Genomic DNA, 27,053 nt, shown 5'->3' on the forward strand with positions numbered 1-27,053 from the left:
GTATTCCTTTTTGAATTACCTAAAATAGTGTGTCAGCATCACATTTCCTGACACATGGTTCGAGTGGCAGTGGAGGTACAGCCAAGATGTAGTAGGATGCTGTTCCACAGAAGCTGTCCATTAATTTAATACCTGTAAAATAGTATTAATCTAGTTTTACTTCAGTGAACCTTAGTAATTAAACCTCAGGTTTAGGAACTGGCAGCGATGCCAGAACTGTAAGGGTGACACCGAAGCCCAGTCTTTTCCCATCAGACCAAATTCCCTCCCTAAGGGCCAGTGGGAATTCAGTGGAAACCAGGTAAGCCTGAATCATCCTCCTGCAGAAACTGGCTAGTTTTGGGTTTTCATTTGCTTATTTTTTTAATTGAGCTTTAAATGACATAAATTTGAGTTTCAAGTACACAACATACAGATTCAATATCTGTATATGTTGTGAAATAGTCATCTCAAAAAGGCTACTTGATATCCTATTTTCTGTTGTTTTTGTTTTGGTGTGTGTGTGGCGGGGGGGGGGGGGGGGGGAGGGGGGAGAGTGGTGAAACCTACCATTCAGTGTTCAGGAAAAATTCCTGGTTTTGTGCTCAATCCTGATGGTACCAGGGATTCAAACCAGATTGGCTGCATGAAGGCATGTACCTTTACCTTTGTACTATCTCTCGGACCCATCTTTATTGTCGTTGTTGTTTTAACAGAAAAAAGGATCTGTGAAGAATACACAAGATGAAGAAGTAAAACAAGTAGATGAAGAGAAAACCAAGCAAATCTATAAGAACTGGAAGGAAGATTCTGAGTGGCAGGCATCACGTGAGTAACAAAGTCTTGTGGCTTCAACTCTCTGACACTTTTCATCACTGAAATGATCAATTGTTCCAGTGGTTATTGTTTCAAACTAAATTATTGCTCAAAGACTTGCATGATACTAAAACAGCAGATGATTTGTAAGTTCATCTTAGTATCAAATTTAGGGTATATCCATATGATAGAATAATTTTTGACTATTAAAATATGTTTTAGAGGAGTATCAAATGATGTGGAATAAATGATTATCTCTTGCTTAAAGAAGAAAGAACATTGTAAAACAGGGACCAGAAATATGGCAGAGGAGATAAGGTGTTTGCGGGGCAAGCTGCTGACCCTGAGTTGACCCCCACTATGTACATTACTGGGTAAGGCCAACTGCTTTTCATTCTAAAGTATCACTGTATCACTGTCATCCCATTTTTCATCGATTTGCTCGAGCAGGAGCCAATAACATCTCCTAACATCTCCATTCGTCCTAGCCCTGAGATTTCATTAGAGATTTCATTCTAAAATAGTTTGAATAAATTCTGTTTTAAAATGTGCATGAAAATTAAGTACAAGAACTAGAAGATTAGTTACAGGTTAACATTGGATTTCTTAGAGGAGATTCATATGGCTATTTTGAAATCTTGTTCTTTATTTTTCTAAATTTTCAATAGCAAACACTTCTTAACTTGATAGTCAGAAAACCATAGCAGTCTGGAGCTAACCTATCTCTCCAGACTTATTGCCCAACTATGGGTCCTTTTGAGTTAACAGTCATATTTAACCCTTCTCAGAAAATAAATTGGTATGGATGGAGACAAAGCAATGTTGCTAGAAGTGGTTTGAAGCAGGACTAGAATTTCTGTCTGATTCAAAAATAATTCCTGATAGATCCTTGCAAAACATTGAAGAGAACAGGATAGGAAATATTTGCTGGATGATGAGAATATTAAATTAAGGCCCCATTTCAAATAAAGCAAACACTATTAAATTAACAATTATTGTAAACTGAAAATATTTGCAAAATTCAATCAATTCTATTGGGTGAAACTGTAGCTTTGTGGAGTAATTTTGGTTCTTTCATGTATACCTTCATGTTCTCTGACAGTCTATAGTAGAGATCACTTTGGGTTTCCTTTGCCTGGGAGTCTGACTACCATTTCTTCCGCTCATGACGACCTCTGAAATTCACCGACACTGAAACTTGCTGCTTACAGTTACTATAACTGAGTTCCTGAAGGCTGGGTCTTGGTTCATAGATTAATATTGTAAATTCAAGCGTGTGAGGGGTGTGATGTCATCTGTTTTTATTCAAACACCTTCTCTGAACCTTCCTCTCAACTGGAGTCCTCACTCAGACTAAACTTACTACTTACTCTTGCCAGCTGCAGGAAATTCTCCAGTATGTGGTTTTGCATTACCACCTTATCTTTTCTGTTCCTTGCAGAAAGTCTCAAAACTCCCCTATTAGAGAGATTCTGCAGTGAAAGTAAGGTAGCTGTGACTGCGTACCCTAACTCTCTGAGTAAATACGAGCATTAATAGGGATTTCCAATTAAAATAAGCAGAGTGTAAACTTTGGAGAGACCTCCCTATCTACCAGCTGCAGTATTGATTCTTCTGACCTGCTTTTGTGGGGTGAGCCCTGCTCAAACCCCATTGTTTTTCTAGTGCGAAAATCTAAAGCAGCCGATGAGAAGAGACGATCCTTGGCTAAACAAGCACGGGAAGACTACAAGAGATTATCTTTAGCTGCCCAAAAAGGAAAAGGCGAGGGGTCACAGAGCCTCCCATGCATTCCACAAAAACCGAAAAGACCCCCACTTCCACCCAAACCTTTATTTCTGAGCCCCACTGGATACCCTCAAAAATCTCTCAGGTAAGAAGCCATGCAGATTACTTTAAGGGTACCAACACTGAAATGGGTTGATTTCTCAATACCCCAGCTAGTAGAATTAATAGAGATCATAGGAACTTACGTTAATTTGTCTTACAACTTTTATTGCACTAGGGCTGGAGCAATAGCACAGTGATAGGGCATTTGCCTTGCGTGAAGCCAGCCCGGCCGAGCTGGGTTTGATTCCTTCACCCTTCTCAGAGAGCCCGGCAAGCTACCGAGAGTATCTCGTCCCCACAGCAAAGCCTGGCAAGCTACCTGTGATGTATTCAATATGCCAAACACAGTAATAACAAGTCTCAAAATGGAGACTGGGCCCACTCGAGCAAATCGATGAACGGGAGGACAGTGTTTGTTTGGACAGTATATGAAAGCAATAAGCATTCATAGAAACTCTACTTTTGAATTTTGGTCATTCCTTTATTCCCTACTTCTTTCTTTCTTTCCTGCTTTCTTCTCTCCCTACTTTCCCCTCTTTCTTTCTTAATTCCTCCTTTCGTTTCTCACTTCTGCCCTTCCCCCCTCTTTTGTTTAATTCTTTATATTTTTTACAGTAGTAAAATCTTCTGTTTTGTTGCAGTGCTACTATGCCATCTTACCACCAGTTCGATCCCTTCACCGTATCCTAAAGTCCCACCCCCCTTTTGCATCTAACGTGCTTAGATAATAGTTCTATTAAACCTATCTCAGAATTTCTATCACCTGATAGTCACACGTCAAACATCTCAACATGAGATTTATTATATAATAGGCTTTGTATAAGATGATTTTGCCAAACTGTGTTAATGTGACATTTCTGAGTATGTATCTTCTAAGCTGTGGTCTTCAATAGTTTAGGTGTATCTTGAACATATTTTCAACTTAACAATGGTTTCAATTTATAATGGATGTATTAGAACAGAACTCCAGGGCAAGTCAAATAAAATCTGTGTTCCCAAAAATTTGGTGAAGACACAATTGAGTTTGATAAGCATTCTCTGTTAGTACCCCACATCCACCCCTCTCCATCCTACACCTAGGGTTTCATTCATGGTTGGCACCTACTCCTACTTCAATAGAGCTACATTTTTGTTGATCAGGATTAGATGTTTGATGAGAATTATTATACTAGGATATATTGCCAAGCTCAAATGTTGAGCATTTGGAAATGCTCACTTTTTGAATAACTACTTTATTTGGTGATGGTAATAGGAGACAAAGATACAGAGATTAGAAAAATTTGTTTTTAAAAATACTAAAGAAATATACAAATGATATTATAGCAGAGACCCCATATTCCTTATTTTTATTGATTATTTAGTTTCATATTATAATTATGTGGAAATGGAATGTTTAAAATAAGAAAGAGGAATAAGATTTTTATTTAGAACTAGAACTGTCTAAAACCTTACTTTCTGAAATTAAAACTAAACATGCTTTCTGTTTCCAGTACAGAGAAATGTAAACAAAAATCTCCCTTTATTTGGAATCAATAGTTATCTTTAAGGTTTTTTTTTTCTTAAAAGAGATCATGACTCAGAGGATGCATGATGGTAGAACTCTTCCTCTCTTGCAATTATTTTTACTTATTCACCTGAAAAGTTTCATCTAGAGACTAGGACACTGACACTAAATGACCATAATTAACAAAACAACAGTTTTGGAAGTGATGATTATTGTCTCATGGACACCTAAATAACAAAGATGATCATGACCTGGGTCTTCTGTGGTGCTGGGCGAGGTGCCTAGAGTGGTGGGCACTTACAGGTCGCTCGCAGCCTTGACTTGCCTGTGAGTGTTGGCCTCTTCTCTGCATTTTCAACAGCTGGAAATTTAGCTCATCAGATGTCCCCACCAACAATAGTTTTAGAAGCAGTTACTTGATTCATAGCAGTGAAGGTGACCACTAATGGCAATTCTTGCTAGCTCTACCCAGGTCTTCTTCCAATGTAAGATACTTGCAGAAAGTGCTTGTGAGGCACCAAAATTGGGTGGCTTTAAGGCTGAGAAGCACTCATAACTGAGGTTTCTAGGAGCCAACCTAGGAACAGACAGACTCCTTCAAGGCTTTTGATGTTATTGTCTCATCTCTAACGACTTCTGAAGGGAAGCCAGTACTTAATTTGGAAGCTATTATGGGAATTTACCATGTGTGCAGTGTCTGCTTCTCATGAAAATAAAATATTATGGGTCATTTAATATGAAATGTTATATATGTTTATGCATACATTTACATGACTTTAGATTCATATGCATATAAATCACATATAACACCTGGTATCATGTGTTATCATAAAAAGCACCACAAGCCATTAATCATTTTACATGATAGGAACTCATTCCAGTAATGTTCAAATTTATTTTCTCGTTGTTCTCCGCTTAAAATTTGTAGACTATTGTGTGGGACTCAAAGTCTTAAAAGACTTTAATTCCTATTTTGAAGACTTATTTTAAGCAGGACTAAACTTCTTTAGAGTAGAAAACAAGTCAAGAAGGTTGTCAGAAATGTGAAGAAGAGAAAATTTAACTAATGAAAATATTAGGAAAAAAGGTTATTGTATTTTTTTAAATTTTGTCATAGTACTGGGAATAATAGTTTTCCAAGACAAATAGTTCTGGAAGTCTATTTAACTTTTTAACATTTTTTTCCTCAAATTTTAATTATCAACTGATAAAACTACTAGTTAATATTAAAATTAATTAAAGTCTATGTGTTAACCACAGTAATAATACCCATGACTAGCCCTATAGCACAGCAATAAATGTGTGTCCTTTCTGTTTTCAGTTTGAGGTGTTGCTTTATGGTAGAACATAATTATCCAACATACCATTATCTCAGACTGGAATGATAGCACAATGAGTAGGGCAATTGCCTTGCATGTGATCGACCAAGGTTCAAGTCCTTTGTCCCTCTTGGAGAGGCTGGCAAGCTACCAAGAGTATCCGGCCCACATGGCAAAGCCTGGCAAGCTCTCGGTGGCATATTTGATATGCCAAAAACTGTAACAAGTCTTGCAATGGAGACATTACTGGTGCCCACTTGAGCAAATCAATGAACAATGGGAGGACAGTGCTACAGTGCTACCATTATCTCAGCTCAGGGAATTACATTTCCACATTTTACATATAGCTGGAGCAATAGCACAGTGGGTAGGGCGTTCGCCTTACAAGCGGCCAACATGGCCGACCCGAGTTCGATTCCTCCGCCCCTCTCGGAGAGCCCGGCAAGCTACCGAGAGTATTCGATATGCCAGACACAGTAACAACAAAGTCTCCAATGGAGACGTTACTGGGCCCGCTCGAGCAAATCGACGATCAACGGGAGGGCCTTTACCTTTACCTTTACATATATATGTGTATGCATATATTCACACACACACATATATATCTTATTCTGTATGTGTACATACGTGTTTAATCTCTGGGGGCAGCTAGGGAAGCCCCAGCGGCTCTCCCCATTGCCACCCGGGTTCGGGTGGTCTCAGACCACTTGCCCAGATGAGGCAACTCGTGCTATGGGGCAGACAGAGGAGGAAATGACGGCCAAGCCAGTTGACTGATCAGATGCTGTTTATTCCATTCTCCCCCAAGCCCCTGCTCTGGTTTCTCTGAGCCCCCCATTGTAGTCTCACACTGCTCCCCATTCAAGTCTTCTCCTGTCTTTCCCACTCATCTCTCCACGCTCCATCTTGCTCGCTGGGCTCTCTCTCTCCTCTCTTCCAACTCTCTTGTCTCTCCAACTTAACCCTTCTCTCCCCAACTCTTCATCTAGCATTCTGGGCCAACAATACACCCAGTCTGGTAGCAAAATCAACATAAGAAAGCCCTTTCTGACTGCCCATCAGGCTCAATGATGGAAACACCACATAGGGGTGTTTCTCTTCTCCTTAGTCCAATAACTTAATTAACACCTTAATTCTACTTCCTATTATTAGTTATTTTTATGGACACAGTAAGAGATACATTGAGGCATGTAGGGCAGCTCTCCTGGGAACATCTTGCCACAGACTCAGACTACAGTGCTCAGGCTAGATTATTTTTTTCTAACCCTAGCAGGGCCCGAATATTTTGGATCATGACAGCATTTGTCCATGACCAAGCTCTTAACTTATAGTTAAGTATTATGGCACTTTGGCCAGGCCCATTTCGATCCAGGGTAGCACATAGCTCACCACTTGTCCTGGGTCCATCCAGTCCCTCATCGGGACCCTGATTTGGGGGTGCTAGGAAGTAAGGGCAACTGAGGCTTAGGTTGAGAGAACAGATGTCCCATAGGAAAATATCACTGAGTCAATTGACTCCCATTACTAAAGCATAGCACTAACTGTCTTCTTGTGTCCATATGAAAAGGATATTGCTCTGAATTAACTATGCAAAGGACTTAAGGAGAAAAGAAAAGCAATATTTACAAGTTAACAGAGCACAAAGAAAGACGTTACAAATAAACACAGAGGAATGGGAGCACTGTGATGGAAGTAACCCAATAAATCTAAGCTCCCTGCAGCAAGGTGGAAAGGACAAACCAATGTTATCCTACATATATAAATATATATTTATAATATAATATTTTTAAAGCATTACTCTCAAACTAGTTAAATCTGACTTGAAAGCCTGCCTTTATATAGCAGAAATCAGGATGTGGCAAGGACATCATCCAGCTCTCTCCAGGAAGAGATCATCCGTTGGTTTAAAGAGGAGCAGTTCCCCCTGCATGCTGGCTACGAGAAAACTTCAGCAACCATTGCTCCCTGGTTCCATGGTAAGTGCAGAGGCTCCTCCATGGAACTCTGTCTAACGGGATGAAATCATGCCAGTCCACAGGAAGGTATAAATAATCAAGTGTGGTCTAGCTTGAGTCTTGGAAATTATTTTTAAGTAGTTTTCTAAAGGTGTGCAAGTAAGCTGCATTCTCCTAACGTGTCTGGGAAGTACTCAGTAGTTCATTCATCACCATTGATGGAGAGAATCTACCTCCAGTGCACACACACACTGAAATACTTGTTTGTGATTTCTAACAAATGGCAACTAGATATGAGCAGTGACCAGAGCCACTGAGTGTGGTGAGCAGGCAACAAATGTTTATCAGTCAAAAGGTAAAAGTGTTTATCAGTCAAAAAGATAACTAGCCAGGTGGCCTTTAACAGACCATCTTTTCTCTGCATCAAATAAATTTGTCTCATCTATGTAATAAAGAACCTGTACTTTGTGATCTTTAGCATAAAAAAAATGGTACTTTTGTCCTTATTAGCAGTGCATAATTAAAGCTACAAGTTAAAATCATTGACATCCAGCAGATTTCTCTTGGATTTTGGCTATACTCAACAGTACTTGAAGGGTATCTTTGACTCTGTGCTTTGGGTATGTTCTTGGAGGTACTGAGGGATCACATGGAGCTGAGAATCCAACACAGACTTTCAGAGTGTAAAGCAGACAAAGTGTTGGGCTCTTTGAGCTATATTCCTCACATTTCTTAATTTGACCCTAGCATTTGATTAATTCTGCCTCACCAACTCAAACTTCACTAACCTCCCAGTGTTTTGGTCTTCAAGAGTAAGAAAGTGGTGTCTTTCCTTATTTGGCTTCCATGAGTTTATGCTTGAAACAGATTTATTGGCTCCATGTACCAAAAAATGCTTTAAACAATAATAAATTCCCCTAACTGGGTAGAGTTGTTCTCAGCAGTATCTTGGTTTGAATTGTTTTATCTCAGACAAATATATCTTTCCACACATATAACATGGCAAACTTCTGAAAACAAAATTATTTATGATAGGTTTTCTGCTAAGGGATAATTTTGCAGTTAGAATATTTGAGCAGAGCTGTCAGGTTTTCCTTGAAAATATATTTTCTCTAATAATTAAACCCCTGATATTTGTCCTAGGAACAGTTCAGAAGTCTTCTCCCTTTCTTTCTGTTCTAAAGAGATTTGGAATAAAAGTGACAACCGTGTCAAAAGTTTAGTGAGAAGAACATAGGCGAGTTGCATAGTCAATGTAGCTTGCTTCACTGTCTCATCTTGCCCTCTTATTTTCTTTTTAAGATTACCTCTGAAGGGGCAGACCTCTCCTTTGACCCCGAATTGCATCATTCACCCTATCCACACTGCCTACTTCTGTGTGTAACTTCCAAAGCCTGTATCTCACTGTCTCCTCCCCAGCGTATGATGGCCTGATCATGTACCTATGCTGTTCTATATACAGAGTATGTTTTCCAAGTCTGAAATCTTAGGGCTGGGCCTCTCATGGGCTATACCACAGTGGTTTCCTATCATTTTGGCTTTCGTTAAATCTCTGGACTGCCTTTTGTCTAAGTGTAAGACTCTTATCTGATTCTACAGTTTGTCTGGGCAGAGTGAGTATGTAAAGAAGGGAAGTAAGGAGAGGTAAGGCTGGGGGTTCCTTTCATCTGCTGCCATCTCTCACCCCAGCCACCCTGCTCTCTATTTTTATTGGACATTTTGTTGATGGCAAATAAACTGACCAACTAAAATAACTAATTCACTTGACGCTCTACTTCCCAGTCCCCCTGTATCATCTATTTACCTTTGCTCCCACTTGTTGGCATTGAATCATTGACGATATCACTAGTCTCAGTGTCATGAAGGGTGCTTACTGTGTTTCCATCAATATAATTTATGGATTAAGGCCTGATAAGAAGATATTTAATCCAAATTTAGATTTAGTTTTGTGCATGGTGTGAAGTACCAGTCTGAGATCTTTTTTTTTTTTTTTTTTTTTTTTTTGCTTTTTGAGTCACACCAGGCAATGCACAGGGCATACACCTGGCTCTGCACTCAGGAATTACTCCTGGCGGTGCTCGGAGGACCATATGGTATGCCCGGTTTGGCCCCATGCAAGGCAAATGCCCTACCTGCTGTGCTGTCACTCTAGCCCCGATCATTTTTTAATGTGTGGCAGACCAGTTTTCCCAAGACCATTTGTTGAGGAGGTTTCCCTTGCTTTACTTCATACTCTTAGCTCTTTTATCAAAGATTATCTGTGCAGACACACACACACACACACACACACACACACACACACAGTTCTGTCTCTGCTTTCAGTCCCTTTCATTGGTCTAAGAGTCCGCTTTATGTCACTGCCACGCAGTCTTGGTTACTGCAACTTTACAACCTAATTTAAAGTGGGAAAAAGAAAACCTTTCCATCTTCTTTTATGCATAGGGTTGTTTTGGCTATTTGGGGGAGATTTATTTCTTTGAAAGGGATTTTAGGTCTTTCTATAATATCATGACATCTACAAATAGTGTTAATTTTATTTCTTTTCTAATGGATACCCTTAATATGGGCTGGAGCAATAGCAAAGCAGTAGGGCGTTTGCCTTACAAGCGGCCAACATGGCCGACCCGAGTTCGATTCCTCCGCCCCTCTCACGGAGCCTGGCAAGCTACCGAGAGTATCTCGCCCGCACGGCTGAGCCTGGCAAACTACCCGTGACATATTTGATATGCCAAACACAGTAACAACAAAGTCTCCAATGGAGACGTTACTGGGCCCACTCGAGCAAATTGATGAACAATGGGAGGACCGTGACCGTGACCCTTAATATATCTTTCTTGAATAGTTGTTATAGCAAGGACTTCCAATACTATATTGAATAATGGTGAGTGGGGACAACCATGTTTTATCTGGTCTTAGAGGGAAAGGCTTTTGGGTTTGTTTGGAGATTTTTGATTGAACCAATGTAAGCTTTACAAAGTTGTTCATGATTGAGTTTCAGTCATACAGTATTCCAACCGCCATCCCTTTATCAGTGCATATTTCCTGCAATCAATGTCCCCAGATTCCCTCCCACCCACCCTTCATCCTGCCTTTTTGGTAGACACTTCTCTTTTCTCTCTCTCCCCTTCCTTCTCTCTCTCTCTCCCTCCCCTATTCCCCCTCCCTCCCTCCCTCCCTCCCTCCCTCCATCTTGCTCTCTCTCTATATATATATTTTCCTTTCAGACAGTGTGGTTTGCAACGCTGCTACTTATAGGGTATCATGTCTATCACTTTGCCTCCTTTCAGCACTCAGAGTGATCATTTCCAACTATCATTCTCATAGTGGTCCATTCTCTATTCTAACTACACTCCCTCCTCAACCCCCACCTACCCTTTGTGGCAAGCTTCCTACCAAAGTCCAATCCTTTTGGCCCTTGTTTTTACTGTCTTTGGGTATTATTCACATACTTTTTTTTCTTTTTTATATTTCGCAAATGAGTACAGTTATTCTATGTCTGCCCCTTTCCCTCTGACAGATTGCACTCAGCATGATGCTTTCCATGTTCTTTCACATACTAGAAAATTTCATTACTTCATTTTTCCTAACTGTTCCATAGTATTCCATTGTATAGATATGCCATAGTTTCCTCCCAGGCTGAGACTCCCTTGGAGCGTCTGCCAAAAGACGCGCTGCCCCCTCCCCCGCTCCGCCCCCCCCCCCCCCCCACCAAGCCTCAGGAGAACATTAGAGAGAACTCCGAACTCCAGCAGGCACCTAAGCGGCCCCTCCCACCAACAGTAATACAGCTGACTGGGCGCAGCTTCCAGGGCAGATGCAGTTATTTCCCCCTTTCCCAACACTTTGGACTCACAGCTCAGCCTCCATTATCTAATTCTAAAGAGGACATCCTGACTATCCCAAACACATTAGGCCATAGACCACTAGCTTAGTCCAATAAAAATATACCAAAAACTCACTGAAATAACAGTGAACACAAGAATCTGAATAAGCCTTATGTAAAAGAACAGACCCTGTGACGCTGCACTAGTGGCCCAACTAGTGGCAAAGAGGAGCACCAAAGAGGTAATATTCTTAAAGGGGGAAAAAGGAGACTGTCATTGACCAAGCCCATCTAGAATCCTCTCTTGCAGTGAAAGGAGATCACTGATAGTGAACTGAAGGGCTTCACCTCCATAGTACCACAGCAACATGAAGAAACAGCACAGATTTCCACCATGAGGAGTGGATGAAGAAAAGATCCCTGAAGCCTCAACAGGGAATTCCCACAAATACAATCTCTCTGATAGAGAATTCAGAGATGAAATGTTGAGGATGTTCAATTTGCTCTAAGAAACAGTGAAGCAGGCATCCAGTAAATTAAAGGAGAAAATGAAAGAAACAGTCAAGAGGAGGAGAAGATCGAGATCCAGACCCAGAGCCAGGAAAGAGAGGTTCCAGATCGACGACCGGGAGAGAAAGAGAGAGACAGGAGTGAATGGGGATGAGAATGAAATAAACGGCATCTGATCAATCAACCGGCTTGGCCCTTGTCTCCACTGCGATCTGCCCCAGGGCCTGGGCCTCCCCAGCTGCAGGGAGCAGCCCAGGCCCCACAGAACCTGGGTGGCCAGAGGAAGAGCCATCAGGGCCAACCCCTGCCTGCCTTCAGAGTTTTTTACAGCATCCCTGGAGTGAGCATGAACTATCAACTAAAGATAAGAATAGCATTTGGTCCATCCCCTACTCTAGAAAGTGAGTGGGAGAATATGATTTCTTAGTGTACTGGGAGTTAGAATCCTAGCAGCAATCCCAAATAAGATGGGGCAGACTCTGGGCCTTCCCAAGATCTTTCATAGTTTCTCGAGCCAGACTGAACAGCCCAAGGCATTTATGGATTTGATTCAGTGTCTCTCCTGCAAGACAGGGAACCCAGAACTCTAGATTTCCAGAGACCAGCTCCGGTCCTGCTTTAAAGTAGTTTATGAGGTAAACCCATGGTCCCCGGATGAAGGGACTCTAGAAACCAAGATTTGGAAAAAAGTTAAGAAAAATGTCTATAAGGCATATAAGGAAGGGAATAAGATCTCCATGGAATTCTGGGTTACATGGGAGATTGTCGATTCTATTCTCCTGTTTTGGAAAAGCACAGTTGAGGAGGAGGAAGAGGATATTAGGGATGGTACGGCCTCAACTCCTCCCATACCTAAGTCTCAAAAGGGTTTTCATAGTAAAAATATTTCTCAAGCTGATGAATATAGCTCCACTTCCAATGCATCAGATGAAAGTGATGCAGATTATGAGTCTGCTGCTACTTCCTCAGATTCTGAATTCAAGAGTGACTCAGCAAAGCAGCCTCCAGACTGCTCGGGACATGCTCCCAATCGCCCAGTCCAGGCTGAGATGACACAGTATCCATCTTTTTTTTTTTTTTTGACTGGGAAGAATAAATTCTGGTATACAGGGACCAATCCCACAAGGCACTGTAGGTACTACTCTTGGGGAGAAGCAGTTTGACTTTTAAGAGAACACTGCGGCTTTAAGGCTACCACCTCTCCATATTCATTGGATATATGACATGGTAAATCAAAACAAAAAAGGAGGTATTTTCCCACTTGAATGTAACAGGGAAACTCCTCATTTGGTATTTCTTTAATAAAAGAACACACTGTTGTTTTCTCGTAGAAATTTAATCTACATTTGGAACCAGTGTAGCTTTTTATTTCGTATTTACAATTCTGGTACTTACATTTCCCGGGCTGAGTAGAAGGGGGTTTTTGTGTATGCAATCCCAGGGGGCCAAGAGCCGTGGGCAGCCCAGTTGCGCGGTTCTGAACCTGTAATGTCCATGGCATGATGTATTTTTATTGGACAGAATAAATCAATTGTATATATATTTCTCTTGATAAATAGCTGTATGAGATTTGTTTCTTGAATATTTTTCTTCTCTTGTACAATATTCTACATCCTGCCAGTATTTGTCGCCTGGGTCTTTGGTTCGTTCTGTTTTCTGTTCTGAATCCTAGTATCTAATATATTGGCAAAATTGAATTTTTTGAAGTATACAGAGTGTTATAGGTTTTGGAATTTGTGCACTCAGATTTAGATGGTCACCATTTACAAATAAAGCTACCTGTGACGTACTGATATGCCAAACACAGTAACAAAGTCTCCAATGGAGACATTACTGGGCCCACTCGAGCAAATCGATGAACAACGGGAGGATCGTGACCGTGACTGTGACATCTAAAAAAAAAAAAAAGAAACAGTGAAACGAATAGCCAAGAAAATACAGAAAGAAATGAGAGCAGAAATAAGAAAGCTACAAACAGAAGTGTCACTAATAAAAGATTCAGCAGATGAAATTAAAAACTCAGTGGGTTCCCTCAGCAGTATAATGACAACAGCTGAAGACAGAAGCAGTGAGCTTGAAGATGAGCTGCAGAAAGCATACAAGAAAGAAGATAAAATACAAAAAAATGGTCTCTTCATTAAGATTTCTTATTTCTGTTGAACATAAGATAATGTGTAGGAGCTTAGAAATTGGCAAGGACTAGGAGTTTGGAGGTGGGAAAAAGAAATATAAATATAAATAAACTTATTATTTAGAAATTTCTAATGTTTTTGTTGGAGAACTAATATATTTCCTTTATTACATCAGTAATTAATTATTAATTAACTATTCCTTACTCAAATCTGAATATAAAGTGCTGACAAAATATTTTCATACTGATTTGTTTCTTGAGGGTATCTTGCTGTCATAGCATATAATTTAACCTTCCTCCCAGAGGCTCTAATTTCCATACTATATAATTTAAATGTTTGGAGGTTCTAGCAGGGGAGCGCAGCTACTCGTATACCCTCGACCGAAGACCGGTATGTCTCTATCGGGGAAGGCCGTCCTCTTCGAGCGAGCGTGCAGCTTCGGGAGGGACGCACATGGAGCAGTGAGGGAGGAAGGGGACACCCGCCTAGCCAGCCAGATCAGCCGAATCAACCCTGGCGATCAATGGGGTGACAGATGTCGCAGCCACATCGCCCTCACATTACCTGATGAGCAAATCCCTTTAACATCTGTGAGATTCTAATATAGTTTATAGTTCAACTTTTTTTATTGTTTTCCTTTTTGACGTATTCCTTTAGTTTTTAATTTTCCATGAGGGACTAAAGCCTATCCATTTCTGTGGAAACAATTAGCCTAGGAACAGTAGCTCCTCTGAGACAACTAATTGCCCAGATGGAGTCCCATGTCTCTCTCCAACCTCCAGGTACTCCTTCAGGATTGTGCTGGGTGACTTGACAGACTCTTCCTATGTTTCTCTGAGGCAGAAATCTTAAAGATTCTTGGAATCTGGCCCTTAAGAGATCATCTGTTCTTAACTGATTTTACTGAAGGGTAGACATTTCTTAATCATGGAGCTATCAAAATTGTGCCTACCAGTCACAATAAGATATCCCATTTCTATTTTCACTAAGCACAAATTGCTTATTTCTGTGTCTGGAAGTCTGTTACTTGGTGATAACTGCCATCTCTTTGATAGGGTTTTAAAGGGTATGAGGGTTTTTAAAAATGGAAGATTCCTCACTTCATCTGATTAGTCTATAGTTTTCCTATTTGACTGCCTAGTATTGATTCATATTTCTAAAGTAACTAAAGAGAGAATATAAGAGATGTTAAAGCTACGCACACTTATAGATGAGCTAGCTTTTCTGCAGAAAATGCTCTGCATTCCTGGTTTTGTTGCTGTTTTCTGAAAACCCTGACTTTTCTCATAAATTATTCAGTGCATCAAATTTACTGCAGAATGTTAGTTTGATTTTCCATTAATTTTAAAAATAATCCATTAACTCAATTGACCATTCTTGAGTTTTGCAACTGATGTGTTCAAGTCCTCACTCTCACACCAACCATGAGGCAGCATGGTCTTGGACCTGGGACCATTCTTCCTGTACAGATTCACAGATCTCAAGTCTTGTAACTTAGCATTATTTTATTGCTGGGTCCCAGAGGGGTCTCAGAGAGCAGGGGTCAAAAGAGAGTGATTCTACTTTGGGGGCCTACTTCATATTTTTTATAACAGAAAAGTGGGATCCTGCTATTTAGAGAAGTTTTTAAAATTCATCAAATTTTGTCTCAGATTTTTGTTGTTGTTGTTGTTGTTGTTGTTGACCACATCCAGCATTTTCAGGAACTACTCCTGATGCACTGTTTGGGGGTCACTCCCAGTGGTTCCCAGAGTACCATGAGATGTTAGGGATTAAACCCAGAACTCGCACATGCAAAATATGTTCTATAGCCCTTTGGAATACCTGTCAAATTCCAGAATTTCTTATGTTTTGTTTTCTATTTTGTTTGGGGTACTCAGAATCAGTGACCAGGAGTCCTTGGGGCTACTCCTGGCCATACAGCCAATGAGACCAGGTGGCTCCATGTGAGATCCTGAGGATGCAGAGCTTCACAGGCTCTAAAGTGCTGGAAACCACGAGATTCACCCTGGCTGTGTTCAAGTCTTAGAACTTTCTTTTTAACCATCATTTACTATCTTTACTAAATTTCTGCTGCCAAATTGGAAAACAATTTGGACATTGGAAACAATTTTCTTATGCCAGGATATGCAGGTCACGTAACATTGTATTTAGAGCACCTCTCTAGGTGACAATCTCTCAGTTCCTTACGTACCAGCTATGTGACTTTAGCAAGTCATATGGCTGCTATATTTCTGTCTCTCATCTGTATGATACAGACAATAGGCATTATCCAAGGTGATTTGAAAAGTTTGATGAGTAAAGTATCAGAAGCATATGTGACACCTCATAAGCCCTAGTTAATATGTGTTTGCCATTAGGGTAATGAAATGAGAAAAAGGTCATTTTAATCCTGGAATTGTTAAAAAAAACATTATGAATCATAATTCTTAAGAATTATGACCATTTTTCCTTATCTCTTACGTGTTCAAGATCTCCAAGGAGAGCAGGCTAGTGAATCTTCCAGAGAGATGATCTGGGGTGCATCTGAGTAGTTGAGAAATTGCTCCTTTAGATTCTGAGAGGTTAAAGAAAGCATAGAGTAGAGGGCATTCCAGAGAGAAAATTAAAACTCCCAATGATGGCAAGTACACTGAAGTCTGCTACAGTTGCTACTTGGAAATAAAGTTTTTTCCTTTTGTTTACCTCCTCCTCCATGCTACAGAGTGGAATTTTGGGTCCACTTAATGGCAGAAATGTAATCCTTGGAAATGCTCAGTACCACCCATTCTACACTTTATTCTGGGCTGCCCAGGAGGCACGGGCCATGGGACAGACAGCAGAAGAGAACTTGAGCATGTGTGGGAGCAGAAAGCATGGTACAGGGAGCCTTCCCTTCTGGAAGCTGGGCATAGGCTGAGGTGGTGACAGAGCTCACTGTTGCATCATCCTCACTACCAAGCCACTGCACTAACACACGCTGAATATGTGCACACTTTATGTTTTATATGGTCTAGATGAGAAATTAATCCCTCTTTGTGGAATAATTTCCCATATTTTATTTTCAGCTGGTTTCAGAAATATCTCATAAAATGAGAGATTTGGGATTATTCTGAAACTCTAGGCATGTATCTCTCTCACTCAGTTGACCATTCATAAAATGGAGAAGGTTATGATGTCAGTTCTGCTTTTTTAAATTTATTTTTTACTTTATTTTGACACCATGGTTTATAGTTGTTCATAATACAGTTGTTGTGGGCATTTGATTTCCAACACCATTCCCACCTTCTGAGTTACCTTCTCCAGTCTTCCTCCTTCTTCTTCTTGAATCACTGTGAGATACAGTTACAAAGTTGTTATTGATAGGCTTTCAGTCATACAATGTTCCAACACCCATCCTTCACCAGTATTTTCAAGCAGATACCTTTTGGATGCTGGAAGTAAGTCATTGATGGGCACAGTTAGGCCTGGTGGTACTTCAGAAAACTTTGGAGTGCATCCAAAATTTCTGGGGTAGTAATAATCCTGAGTCTAGATTGGGCAGAATTTGCTTGCGTGTGCAATGATGGTGTCTCACTAATAAAAATTTAAAAAAAACCATAAGAGAACTCAATGCTCAGTTAAAAAAAATAATCCTGAGTCTAGAGGGACATTATAGAGAGATATTGAGAAGAAATTTCTAATTTCTTTTTTTTCTTTTTAGTCATACCTGGCAATGCACAGGGGTTACTCTTGGCTCATTCACTCAGGAATTACTCCTGGTGGTGCTCAGGGGACCATATGGGATACTGGGAATTGAACCGGGTCAGTCGTGTGGAAGGCAAACGCCCTACCTGCTGTGCTATTGCTCCAGCCACCAAAATTTCTAATTTCTAATGAATGACAAAGTCATTTGATAACGACTGAAGTAATAAATGAGGTGGTAGTTACTTTCGAGGAATTCAAAGGAAATAGGGCAGGAAAGATTAGGCAGAATTTGCTTGTGTGTGCAATGATGGTGAGTGGTGCATACCCAAATAAGGTTGGAGCCAAATACAGTTTTGAGAGAATAGGTGAGTCCCCAGATAAGGTGAGAACCAGGTAAGACTAGGATAGGAGAGCTGAGTCTCTAGGTGCAAGTGGGAGCCAGATGAGAACTTGGATATGTCAGGGTAAGTGGCCAGGTGAAGAGGTAATCAGGTGCTCAAGAGACCTAGAAAAACCTGAGACTTAACTGTGTGAAGAAAGAAATCAGAAAGTGTCATTCACTTGAGTGGAATCTTGTAAACTCTTGAAGAGAGCTTTGGAGAAAGCTTTGGGCAATCCCCATTCACCTGTGTCCTCCTGTGGGAAAGTCTCTGTAACTTATATTTCTTTTTTTTTTTTACAGAATCACAGTGACATACAAAGTCACAATATTGTTTATGATTGGGTTTCAATGTTCCATCACCATCTCTTCACCAGAGCACATTTCCCACCACCAGTGTCCCTGGTTTCCCTTCCTCCCTCCGTCCACCTACCTCTATAGCAGACAGTTTCTCTCCTCCCCTCTCTCTCTCTTTCTCTCTCTCTCTTAGTCACTTTCTTTCTCTCTCTCTCTTTCTCTCTTTTGGGCTTTATGGTTTAAAACACAGATAATGAAAGATTATCATGTATATCCCTTTACTGATTTTCAAAACACTCAGTTCTTGTCCAAAGTGATCATTGTCATATTGCTTCCTTTTTTATTATAACTGCCCTTTGTCAATCAGACACTTGCCACAAGTTGACTTGAACAGTCCTCCTGGCCCCTGTTTTTCCTGGCCTTGGATATTAGTCTCATACTATTACTTTTTATATCCGCAAATGAATACAGTATTCTTTATTTGTTCCTCTCTCTTTGACTCATTTCACTCAGCATGATACTCTCCATGTAAACCCACTTATAAGCAAATTTCATTGCTTCTTAACAGCTGCATAGATGTACCCTAGTTTCTTTAACCAGTTGTCTGTTCTCAGGCACTTGGGTTGAGTGAGTCTGGCTATAGTGAATTTCAACTTGTATTTCTAAGGAAGGGTCTATGCGGGTTTCTTAGTTATCTAAGGTCTCTTGGAATTTGTTTACCATTTATGTAAAACATATACAACTTCTCCTGGCATACTATGGGGCAATAAATCTTCACTACAGAGAGGTTTTGATTTCCAGGCAGTGGAAGCCACTAGGCATATGTGACTCTTCATATCAAAACTAATTTGAGGGGATATGGTGCCTCCAGCCGGTCAATCTGTACCTGTGAGGCGAGTGTATCAGCAGCCTGATGGTGCCTTCAGACTTCCAGATACCCCAAAATTGCTGCTGTGCCTTTGGCCAGACCCCAAAACTTTGGGGCAAAGTTTACCAAGAAAGTCACTGTCACTGTTCTCCCGTTGTTCATCGATTTGCTCAAGCGGGCCCAGTAACGTCACCATTGTGACAGTTGTAACTGTGTTTGGCATATCGAATATGTCATGGGGAGCTTGCCAGGCTTTTGCCATGCGGGCGAGATACTCTCAGTAGCTTGCCGGGCTCTCCAAGAGGGGTGGAGGAATCAAACTCGGGTCGGCCATGTTGACTGCGTGCAAGGCAAACACCCTACCGCTGTGCTATCGCTCCAGCCCCCCAAGAAAGTAAATGGCCAAAAGTTAGGTATGTGGGAGACATACCAACAAACCACCTCCAGCTCAGCTATATAATTGGAGGCATAGCCTCTCTGGTTCCTGATCAAGCTGCTTAATGGCCATGATCCCAGAGACTCAGAAACGAATCTCGAAACCCAGCAGTTTTTGACTGAAATGCATCCAGTCCCTGCAGTAAGTTACTGGCGCTGGGCCACCCCAGGTGGGAATAGGTTTCATGCCTTGGCCTGTTCTCCCTGGCAGCCCAGTGGCCGCCCAGAGGCCACTGGACAGTCAGATTTGGGCCCGCAGTGATGAGCCACATGGGGCCTTATGAGATGGGGGTGGAGCCAGCCCTTTTCTCCCTGTCCCAACAAGACCCCAAGTCGTCGCCCACGAATGGCCTCTCTGGCTCATGATCAAGCTGCTTAATGGCCATGATCCCAGAGACTCAGAAACAAATCTCAGAGCCCAGCAGCTTTTGGCAGAAATGCATCTGGACCCCACAGTAGGTTACTGTTGCCAGGCATTCCAGGGGGGAAAGGGTGCTGTCCCTCCGCCTGCTCCCCCTAGGTGGCTCGGTGGCCAAAATCCTCCAGAGGACATTGGACAGTCAGGTTTGGGTCCTCAGTGATGAGCCACATGGGACCTCACGGGATGGGTGTGGAGCCGGCCCTTTCCTTCCCATCCCAATGAGACCCTGAGTCACCGCCCACTAATGGCCTTTTTGGCTCCTGATCAAGCTCCTTAACGGCCATGATCCAAGAGATTCAGGAACAAATCTCGGAACCCAGCAGGTTTTGGCAGAAATCCCTCTAGATTTAATTGTTAAAATTTTGGAATTTCAAAACCGCATGGCCACTGCTGCAGCCACGCAACATCATATGTTATTCATAATCAGCAATAGAAAAAATTGTCTACTTTTGCCTTTTTTGGCAGATCCAAGTGTGGGGTAAAATCCCAAATAATAGTGGTGGGTAAGGTATCAAAATACTGAATGTAATCAAAGTAGAGAGAGAGTAATGTGGAAATCATCTGCCCCACCGGTAGGGGGAGGGTGTGTGATGGGGGTATACTGGGGGTTTTGGTGGTGGAGATGGGCACTGGTGAAGGTACGGTGTTTCATTGTATGACCGACACTTTAACCTGAAAGCTTTGTAACTGCTCTCACAGTGATTCAATAAATAAAATTATAAAAAAAATTTTAAAAAAGTAAGGTGGTGTTCATGCCCAATTCAGTCAGCTAATGAGTGGCTGAAGAAATAGCAGTATTCCTACATACAAATAAAAACTAATTTGAATGAAATGCTATTGAAAGTTAAATCACACTAGCCACATTTTAGATACTTAATAGCCACATTTATCTAATGGACATTTATAATTACCATCCACACATTCATCCAGCCACCTGATGAATGAACAATGGCCAGCCATAATCATAGAAAATTACTCAAACACCACTTCTCTAGAGGTGTTTATTTATTTCAAAAATTAGTGAAATAAAAATAAGTTTTATATTGCTTTCCCCCCACTTTTTTCATAAGCATAGAGATCCTTTTGACTGCAGATATTAGTGTTTGTACATGGAAGAAGAGAGATATTCAGAATGAGGTGTCCTGGTCCTTTGAGAGACTGGAAAGACCTCAACTTTCAGTCATGAATCTTCAGTCATGAATGGGGCAAATCAAGCATGATAAGTACTGTAAGGAGTATGCATGGGCCCATAGTCATTAATATCTGACTGTGGATTTTGGTTTCACATTCAAAAACAGTGATTGCAGCCAGGACTACTAGAACATACCACTGCTCTTGATTAATCAAGATACATTGTTCATGAACTGCATTGCCAGAGGCACCCAGAGAGGATGTACTCTGAATAATAATTCTGTTGTAAAGCAACATGAACTAAGCCTGGTTTTTCGTAGCATAAGTCTCTGTCAGTGCTATTGTTTTTAAGGAGCTTCTGTTATGACCTGTGATTTGTCACAAAATCACTTCATTGTGTCCTGGTGTCCTGGAGATAGAAAGAGTCCTGTGCTGTAAGAGGCTCTCGTGTAATTTCTTGTACAAATACGTAATGGGCTGATTTTAGAAAGAATTTGACCTTAATTCTGATTCGGTATTCTTCCCAAAAATAACATCCATTTTAGAACTTCAACTCTAGTAGATAACACTCAGATGTTATAAATTACAACATCTGCCCCATCTGTTGATGAATCTGGAATTCTTGAGTTAGTTTCTCAGTAAGTGAAAAGAAAAATTTTCCAGGATGTTGTTCTCCTTCACTACTGGTTTAACACACCTTCAATTTTGAAGGGGAGTTTCCAGTATCAGTGGTAAATAAATCCCAAATTTCATATCAAATTCATTTTTAACTTTGGTCACACGCAACTCTGTATAGGTGCTCACCAGTTGAATTGTTTCATACACAGTTTTTGCCTGTCATGCATCATTGGGGCTGAGAGTGTTTGCAAAGGCAAAAGTTACAGTGAAGCAGCAGTTCGTCCTGTAGAGGCAGCTGTTTGAACCCCCAAAATGGACAGCGCAGCAAGCAGGGATCACCAAGCACTCGCTACCAAGTTTTTAGGGACATACTCACTTAAGAAAGATGGAAAGATGACTGTCAGGCATAGATAAAAGCACAAGTATCAGTGACTCTAGAGAAGAGGCACCGACCTTTGTTTCAGGAACACTTCCTGTCTGTGAGTGGGGCACTCCAGACTTTATCTGCATCCCCAGCTCTAAACCATATCTCACTTGGTAAGATAAGTCCCAAATGGAACTTTGAGTTTCAAAGGCACCTCCGGAATGGGCATAAGGGCCAAAAAGCCAGAACAAGTGTTGACTGTGTGATTTTGTCTGGGAGAAAGACTGTGATTTTGTCTGGTGATCTTTTCAATCCCCCCTTTATTAAAGGTCTATTTACAAAAGGGGTGAAAAATGGTTTTACTTTATTTTTAGCAATGTGCAGAGCATACCTGATGGTGTTTAGGACTACTCATGGCCCTGTCCTTAGGAATCAACCCTGATGAGGCTAGGAGGAACTACATGGGGTGCCAAGGGTTTAACCCAGGTCCAGAAGCATGCACAGCATGATACTACCTCTCCAGCCCTTTGTTTAAGTAAATGCTTTACTTTACGTTTTATTATTAAGGTTAAATAACTTTTCTACCAAAGAGGTAGGGTTATGGGTCTGGGAGATAGTATGAGGTTAGTGTGTGCTGAACACGGTTCAATTCCTGACACCACCTTGCTTCCAAGTATCACTAGGAGTGGCCCCACAGGCCATACACTGTCAGGGTGTCCCTGATTATCCCCAGCACCACAACGCCCAGAGACCACTGCTTCCTCTAACCTAGCACTGAAATTCCAAACTGCCAAAATGGACAGCGCCAAAGCTACCCTGTAACCAATCTCAGACCAAAGGACTGCACTGGCTCATTTCTTTTTCACCACCAGACTTCCTTGATTTTTATTTTTCTTAAAAAGATGATGAGAATCAATAGGGAAATAATTTTGGAACAAGAGAAGTCAAAATTTTCTCTTTGCTAAAATTAAAATGCTCTAGAGAATGCTGTCTTTATCCTCAAATCAGGGCTCAATGACTTTCCCATTTTTTCAAGATGGGTTTGTACATTTTCTTCACTTTTTATAACATTATCAGTTTGTCTGAACTACAATTGGAATATGAAGAGGATACTAGAACATGAATTAAACCTCATGAGTTCAGACTAATGGGTGAATTCATGAGCTCTCTCTCTCTCTCACACACACACACACTCTCTCTCTCTCTCATACACACATACACACTCTCACACACTCTCACCTTCATTTCCTGTGTCTTTCTTCCTCTGTAAAGTCTATAAATCTGTATTATAGACATATTTAGATTCATATATTTCTTTTGAATATATATGAAGACATAAACAATGCATTTTTATATACAAGATATATGTTTGTTCACATTTATATCACATTTATATGTTGTGCTCATTTAAATATAAATGAATATTGTGGGTATCATTAAATATAAATTAATAAAAGTAATAAAATAAATCCCAAACTTTTAAGCAAATAAAAATTGCCCACTCAAGTTGTACTGGAGGCTACTCCTGTCACATTGAATTACTTCAGCACACTCCCAAGGTATTACCCACTTTGGGAAACGTTAATTTCAATGTGAGTGAAGCAGCAGGGAGAGATAATATCGAGGTTATGGTATGTGCCTTGTATGGCACTGACCCCGCTTTGATCTCTGGCCACCAATTGGACCCCCAACTGATGCCAGGGCTTACTCCTGAACACAGAGGAATAGCCCTTGAGCCCCACCAAGTGTGAACCTATTCCCCCCTTAAATAAATGCGAATAAAGGAATAAATAAAGGAACATTTAGAATTAGCTCTACCTACACCAGAGGCACTTGTAGGTTTTTTGGTGACTAACTTGTTAACACCTATACTAAGGTTTCTCACCTTCAATTCTACACCTTCAATTCTAGAGACATTTCAGGTTAGATAATTCTTAATGTGGTGTTCTCTGTTAGCATCCTTGAACTCTACTTACCCATACAATAAGAAACAAAATAATTTCCCAGATGTTTACACACACTGCTCTGTCTGAGAACCACTGTTCTAGAACTTTGTTTATTCTTAGGCCATGGAAAACTGAGGTGGCTGAGGAAGACATCTAACGTCCCTTTCCTGATGACTCCCAGTATGGCTGTCAAGGGTCTCACCAAAATCAAGAACTCTGTATTGTTATCAGTGGGTATCTATGTGGACATGTATTCTTCTAAAGGTTACATATTTACTCTTTCATTTGCACTATTGTTTATATAAATCATTCTTTCCCAGGTTCCAAATAATCTTTATTGAACTCCTCTGAATACCAAAATAAACTTAAAGATGTTCTTGTTTTTCACTAAAGTTTATCCACTTAAGATATACTTAACTGGGGAAAGGGGAATTTTGGAAATGATTTTCTGAAAAGCCTGCTTATTTTCCCACAGGAATTATAACACTAAAAAGAGCAAATGAACTTCTGAGCACATGTGTGCCAGGCAGTTTTCTAATCCGTGTCAGTGAGAAGACCAAAGGCTATGCCCTGTCCTATTTGTCTGAGGAAGGATGTAAACACTTCCTCATTGATGCCTCCGCAGACTCCTACAGCTTCCTGGGCGTCGACCAACTACAGCACAACACACTGGCAGACTTGGTGGAGTATCACAAGGTGAACCATGTATAAACTTAATTTGCTTTGAGAATTGTTGTCCCACAATAGGTCTAACAATAAATAGCAATTACTAGGGCAAAAAAAGATTGAGACAAATAATAGGGGGAATTGGATATGATCATTTCTCCTGACATTCAAGACTCTTAATTGCATTTCCTTTATCACTGAAGTTCCTCTTCAAGTACTCAGGGAGACCCCAATGGAGCAGAGAAAACAGGAGAAATCTAAAAACTCTGTACATATATAAGTGAGGATATTCTTAAGTTAGAATTCTAGTTTCAGAGAGAGAGAACATGGAAATATGTGGATGAAAACAATATTTTTCTAGGTTGTTATAAACCAGTAAGGCTTCATGTAATCATGGTATAAGGAAGGAATACCTCTCACTAGAGGGGCATGACATTATTTAAGCTCTCTCAACATCCTGCCCACCCAGCCTGACCCATGCTTTCTGTTTTGCAGGAAGAGCCAATCACCTCGCTGGGGAGGGAGCTCCTTCTGTATCCCTGTGGTCAGCAGTCCCAGCCACCGGACTACTTGGAGCTCTTTGAGTGACAGCCCCATTGTGTCTTTCTACACTTCTGACAGGGCTGCATCTCAAAAAAAACTCTGTGGAAATAGACATTTGTATGTCAAGCCAAAAATCACACTTCAGAAAAGCCAATACTGGGAAGTATTGTAAAAAAGATTGGAAATCTTTCTGTACAAATGCTGGAGTTAAGTTCTAAGAAAAAATTAACTTCATCTTTTTGTGCTGCAAAAGAAAAGGGAAGATGATTCCTGATTTGAACAACTACCTTAAAATGATATCTGTAAGACAAAATGAACAAAGAAGAAATTCTCCTGGGGCATTCAGATGGACTTAAAAACCAAGTAGCTCTTATGAACTATTTCATGATCTTCACACATTTGTTTTTGTATAGTCTGCTTCCTCATAAATAGAAAGGGGACATGAGAGCAATCGCCTACATGACTTTTTTCAGCCCTGGGATAAAGCTTTGCTCATCCAGCTGGCTTTTTTCCACTACATTCTTATCCTTATCTTTGGTGACTCTCAAGTTAGCCCCAATAAGGGGCAAAGGGGTCAGCCTCAGGTCTCTGAGGATACTTGGAACTACTTCCCAGATATTCTCCCAGGAAAAAAATGACATTTACTTGTACGTCAGTTCTCACTCCCTACATCATCATACCTTGCAAGGAAAAGAGAATATAGCAGTTTTCTCAGCATCAAGGCTGTTGGGTTGAGTAACGCACTCCATGAGTATAAAATGTAACCAGAGAAGAGGATAAGTACCTGTGTACATACGTGTATATGCCCTTGTATGTGCATGTATGTGCGCTTTAATGAAAAAAAATTAAGCATAGATCATTATTAAGGTTTTCTTGAAATTTTCCACGTTGTCTGAACTAAACCCATCTATTACTTTTTGTTTCTGTGATTCAGCATCATAGAAAGATTTCTGCAGGAAGATCTATTATAAATTCAAGTCTGGTAGTGCAGGACTGGAAGTAAGAAAATTCCATTCTATGCTCATCTTTATTCCATTACCTGAGTAACCTCAACTAGATTCTTTTATCTCTATGCATCTCAGTTCAACCTCTAATAAAGCAATATTTTTAGCTATCTGATTTTGATTGTTTTTATCCTTTTCTGAAACCTCAAGGTTTAGAGTGAATAAAAAAAGTACTTTGTGGTACTAGTAATTATGAAAACAAATAAGATTTGGCAAATAAAAGATTTTTATGATTTGGCAAATAAAAATCTTTTATTTGACAAATCTTATTTGTTTTCATAATTACTAGTACCACAAACCTAAACTTATTTTGGAAGAAATGAATATGCCCATATCCACGTATAGGTATAGTGACGTCCTACTCCAGAAAGATTTAGAGCACAGGAACTGACCTGAATTAAATTAATGGTAGAAAGAGTTCTATGCTATTACATGCTGATGTTTATTGACATGCAGATGAATAAATTATTCCATATAGGATGGTATTATGGTCTGGAATAATACTTGAACTTCTTAGGGAGGAAGGATGACTCTAAGATTCAGAATAAATCATGAATTAAATAGCTTGAGGAGTCCTAAATTCTCATTCTTGTTCCATTATTGGACTCAGTCTTAGTGAATCAAACCTGAGGCAAAGTGTTAAGTGCAGCCCTGGTCATCTCTTTCTTTTGCCTTAACTGTCCAGCATCCTCACCTGGCAGCCCAGGGGGTCTAGGATTGGGTTGTTCTTCTCATGTTACTTCCCAGTTCCAGGCACTTTGATTTGTCTGTTTCACTGGGACTGTATGCAAAACTCATACTCGTGCTGTTTCTTTCTAAGCCTCTTTAGTTGTTTCTGGCTTTCTGG

General features: G+C 40.5%; 1 protein-coding gene across 2 annotated transcripts in view; it reads left to right on the forward strand.

The window, feature by feature from the left end:
- The window catches only part of SH2D4A (SH2 domain containing 4A), a 69,557-nt gene extending 44,302 nt beyond the window's left edge, over window positions 1-25,255 (forward strand). For both annotated transcript variants that reach the window (XM_056116904.1, XM_056116905.1), the window contains 5 exons: window positions 696-807; window positions 2,461-2,668; window positions 7,294-7,424; window positions 24,469-24,689; window positions 25,155-25,255. In XM_056116904.1, the coding sequence (XP_055972879.1) occupies window positions 696-807; window positions 2,461-2,668; window positions 7,294-7,424; window positions 24,469-24,689; window positions 25,155-25,247 (765 nt within the window). In that variant the 3' untranslated portion in view covers window positions 25,248-25,255. The remainder of the gene's footprint in view (window positions 1-695; window positions 808-2,460; window positions 2,669-7,293; window positions 7,425-24,468; window positions 24,690-25,154) is intronic.
- The last annotated feature ends 1,798 nt before the right edge of the window (window positions 25,256-27,053 follow it).

The sequence above is a fragment of the Sorex fumeus genome, unplaced genomic scaffold (genome assembly GCF_029834395.1).
Source record: "Sorex fumeus unplaced genomic scaffold, SorFum_2.1 ptg000033l, whole genome shotgun sequence".
Taxonomy (NCBI): domain Eukaryota; kingdom Metazoa; phylum Chordata; class Mammalia; order Eulipotyphla; family Soricidae; genus Sorex; species Sorex fumeus.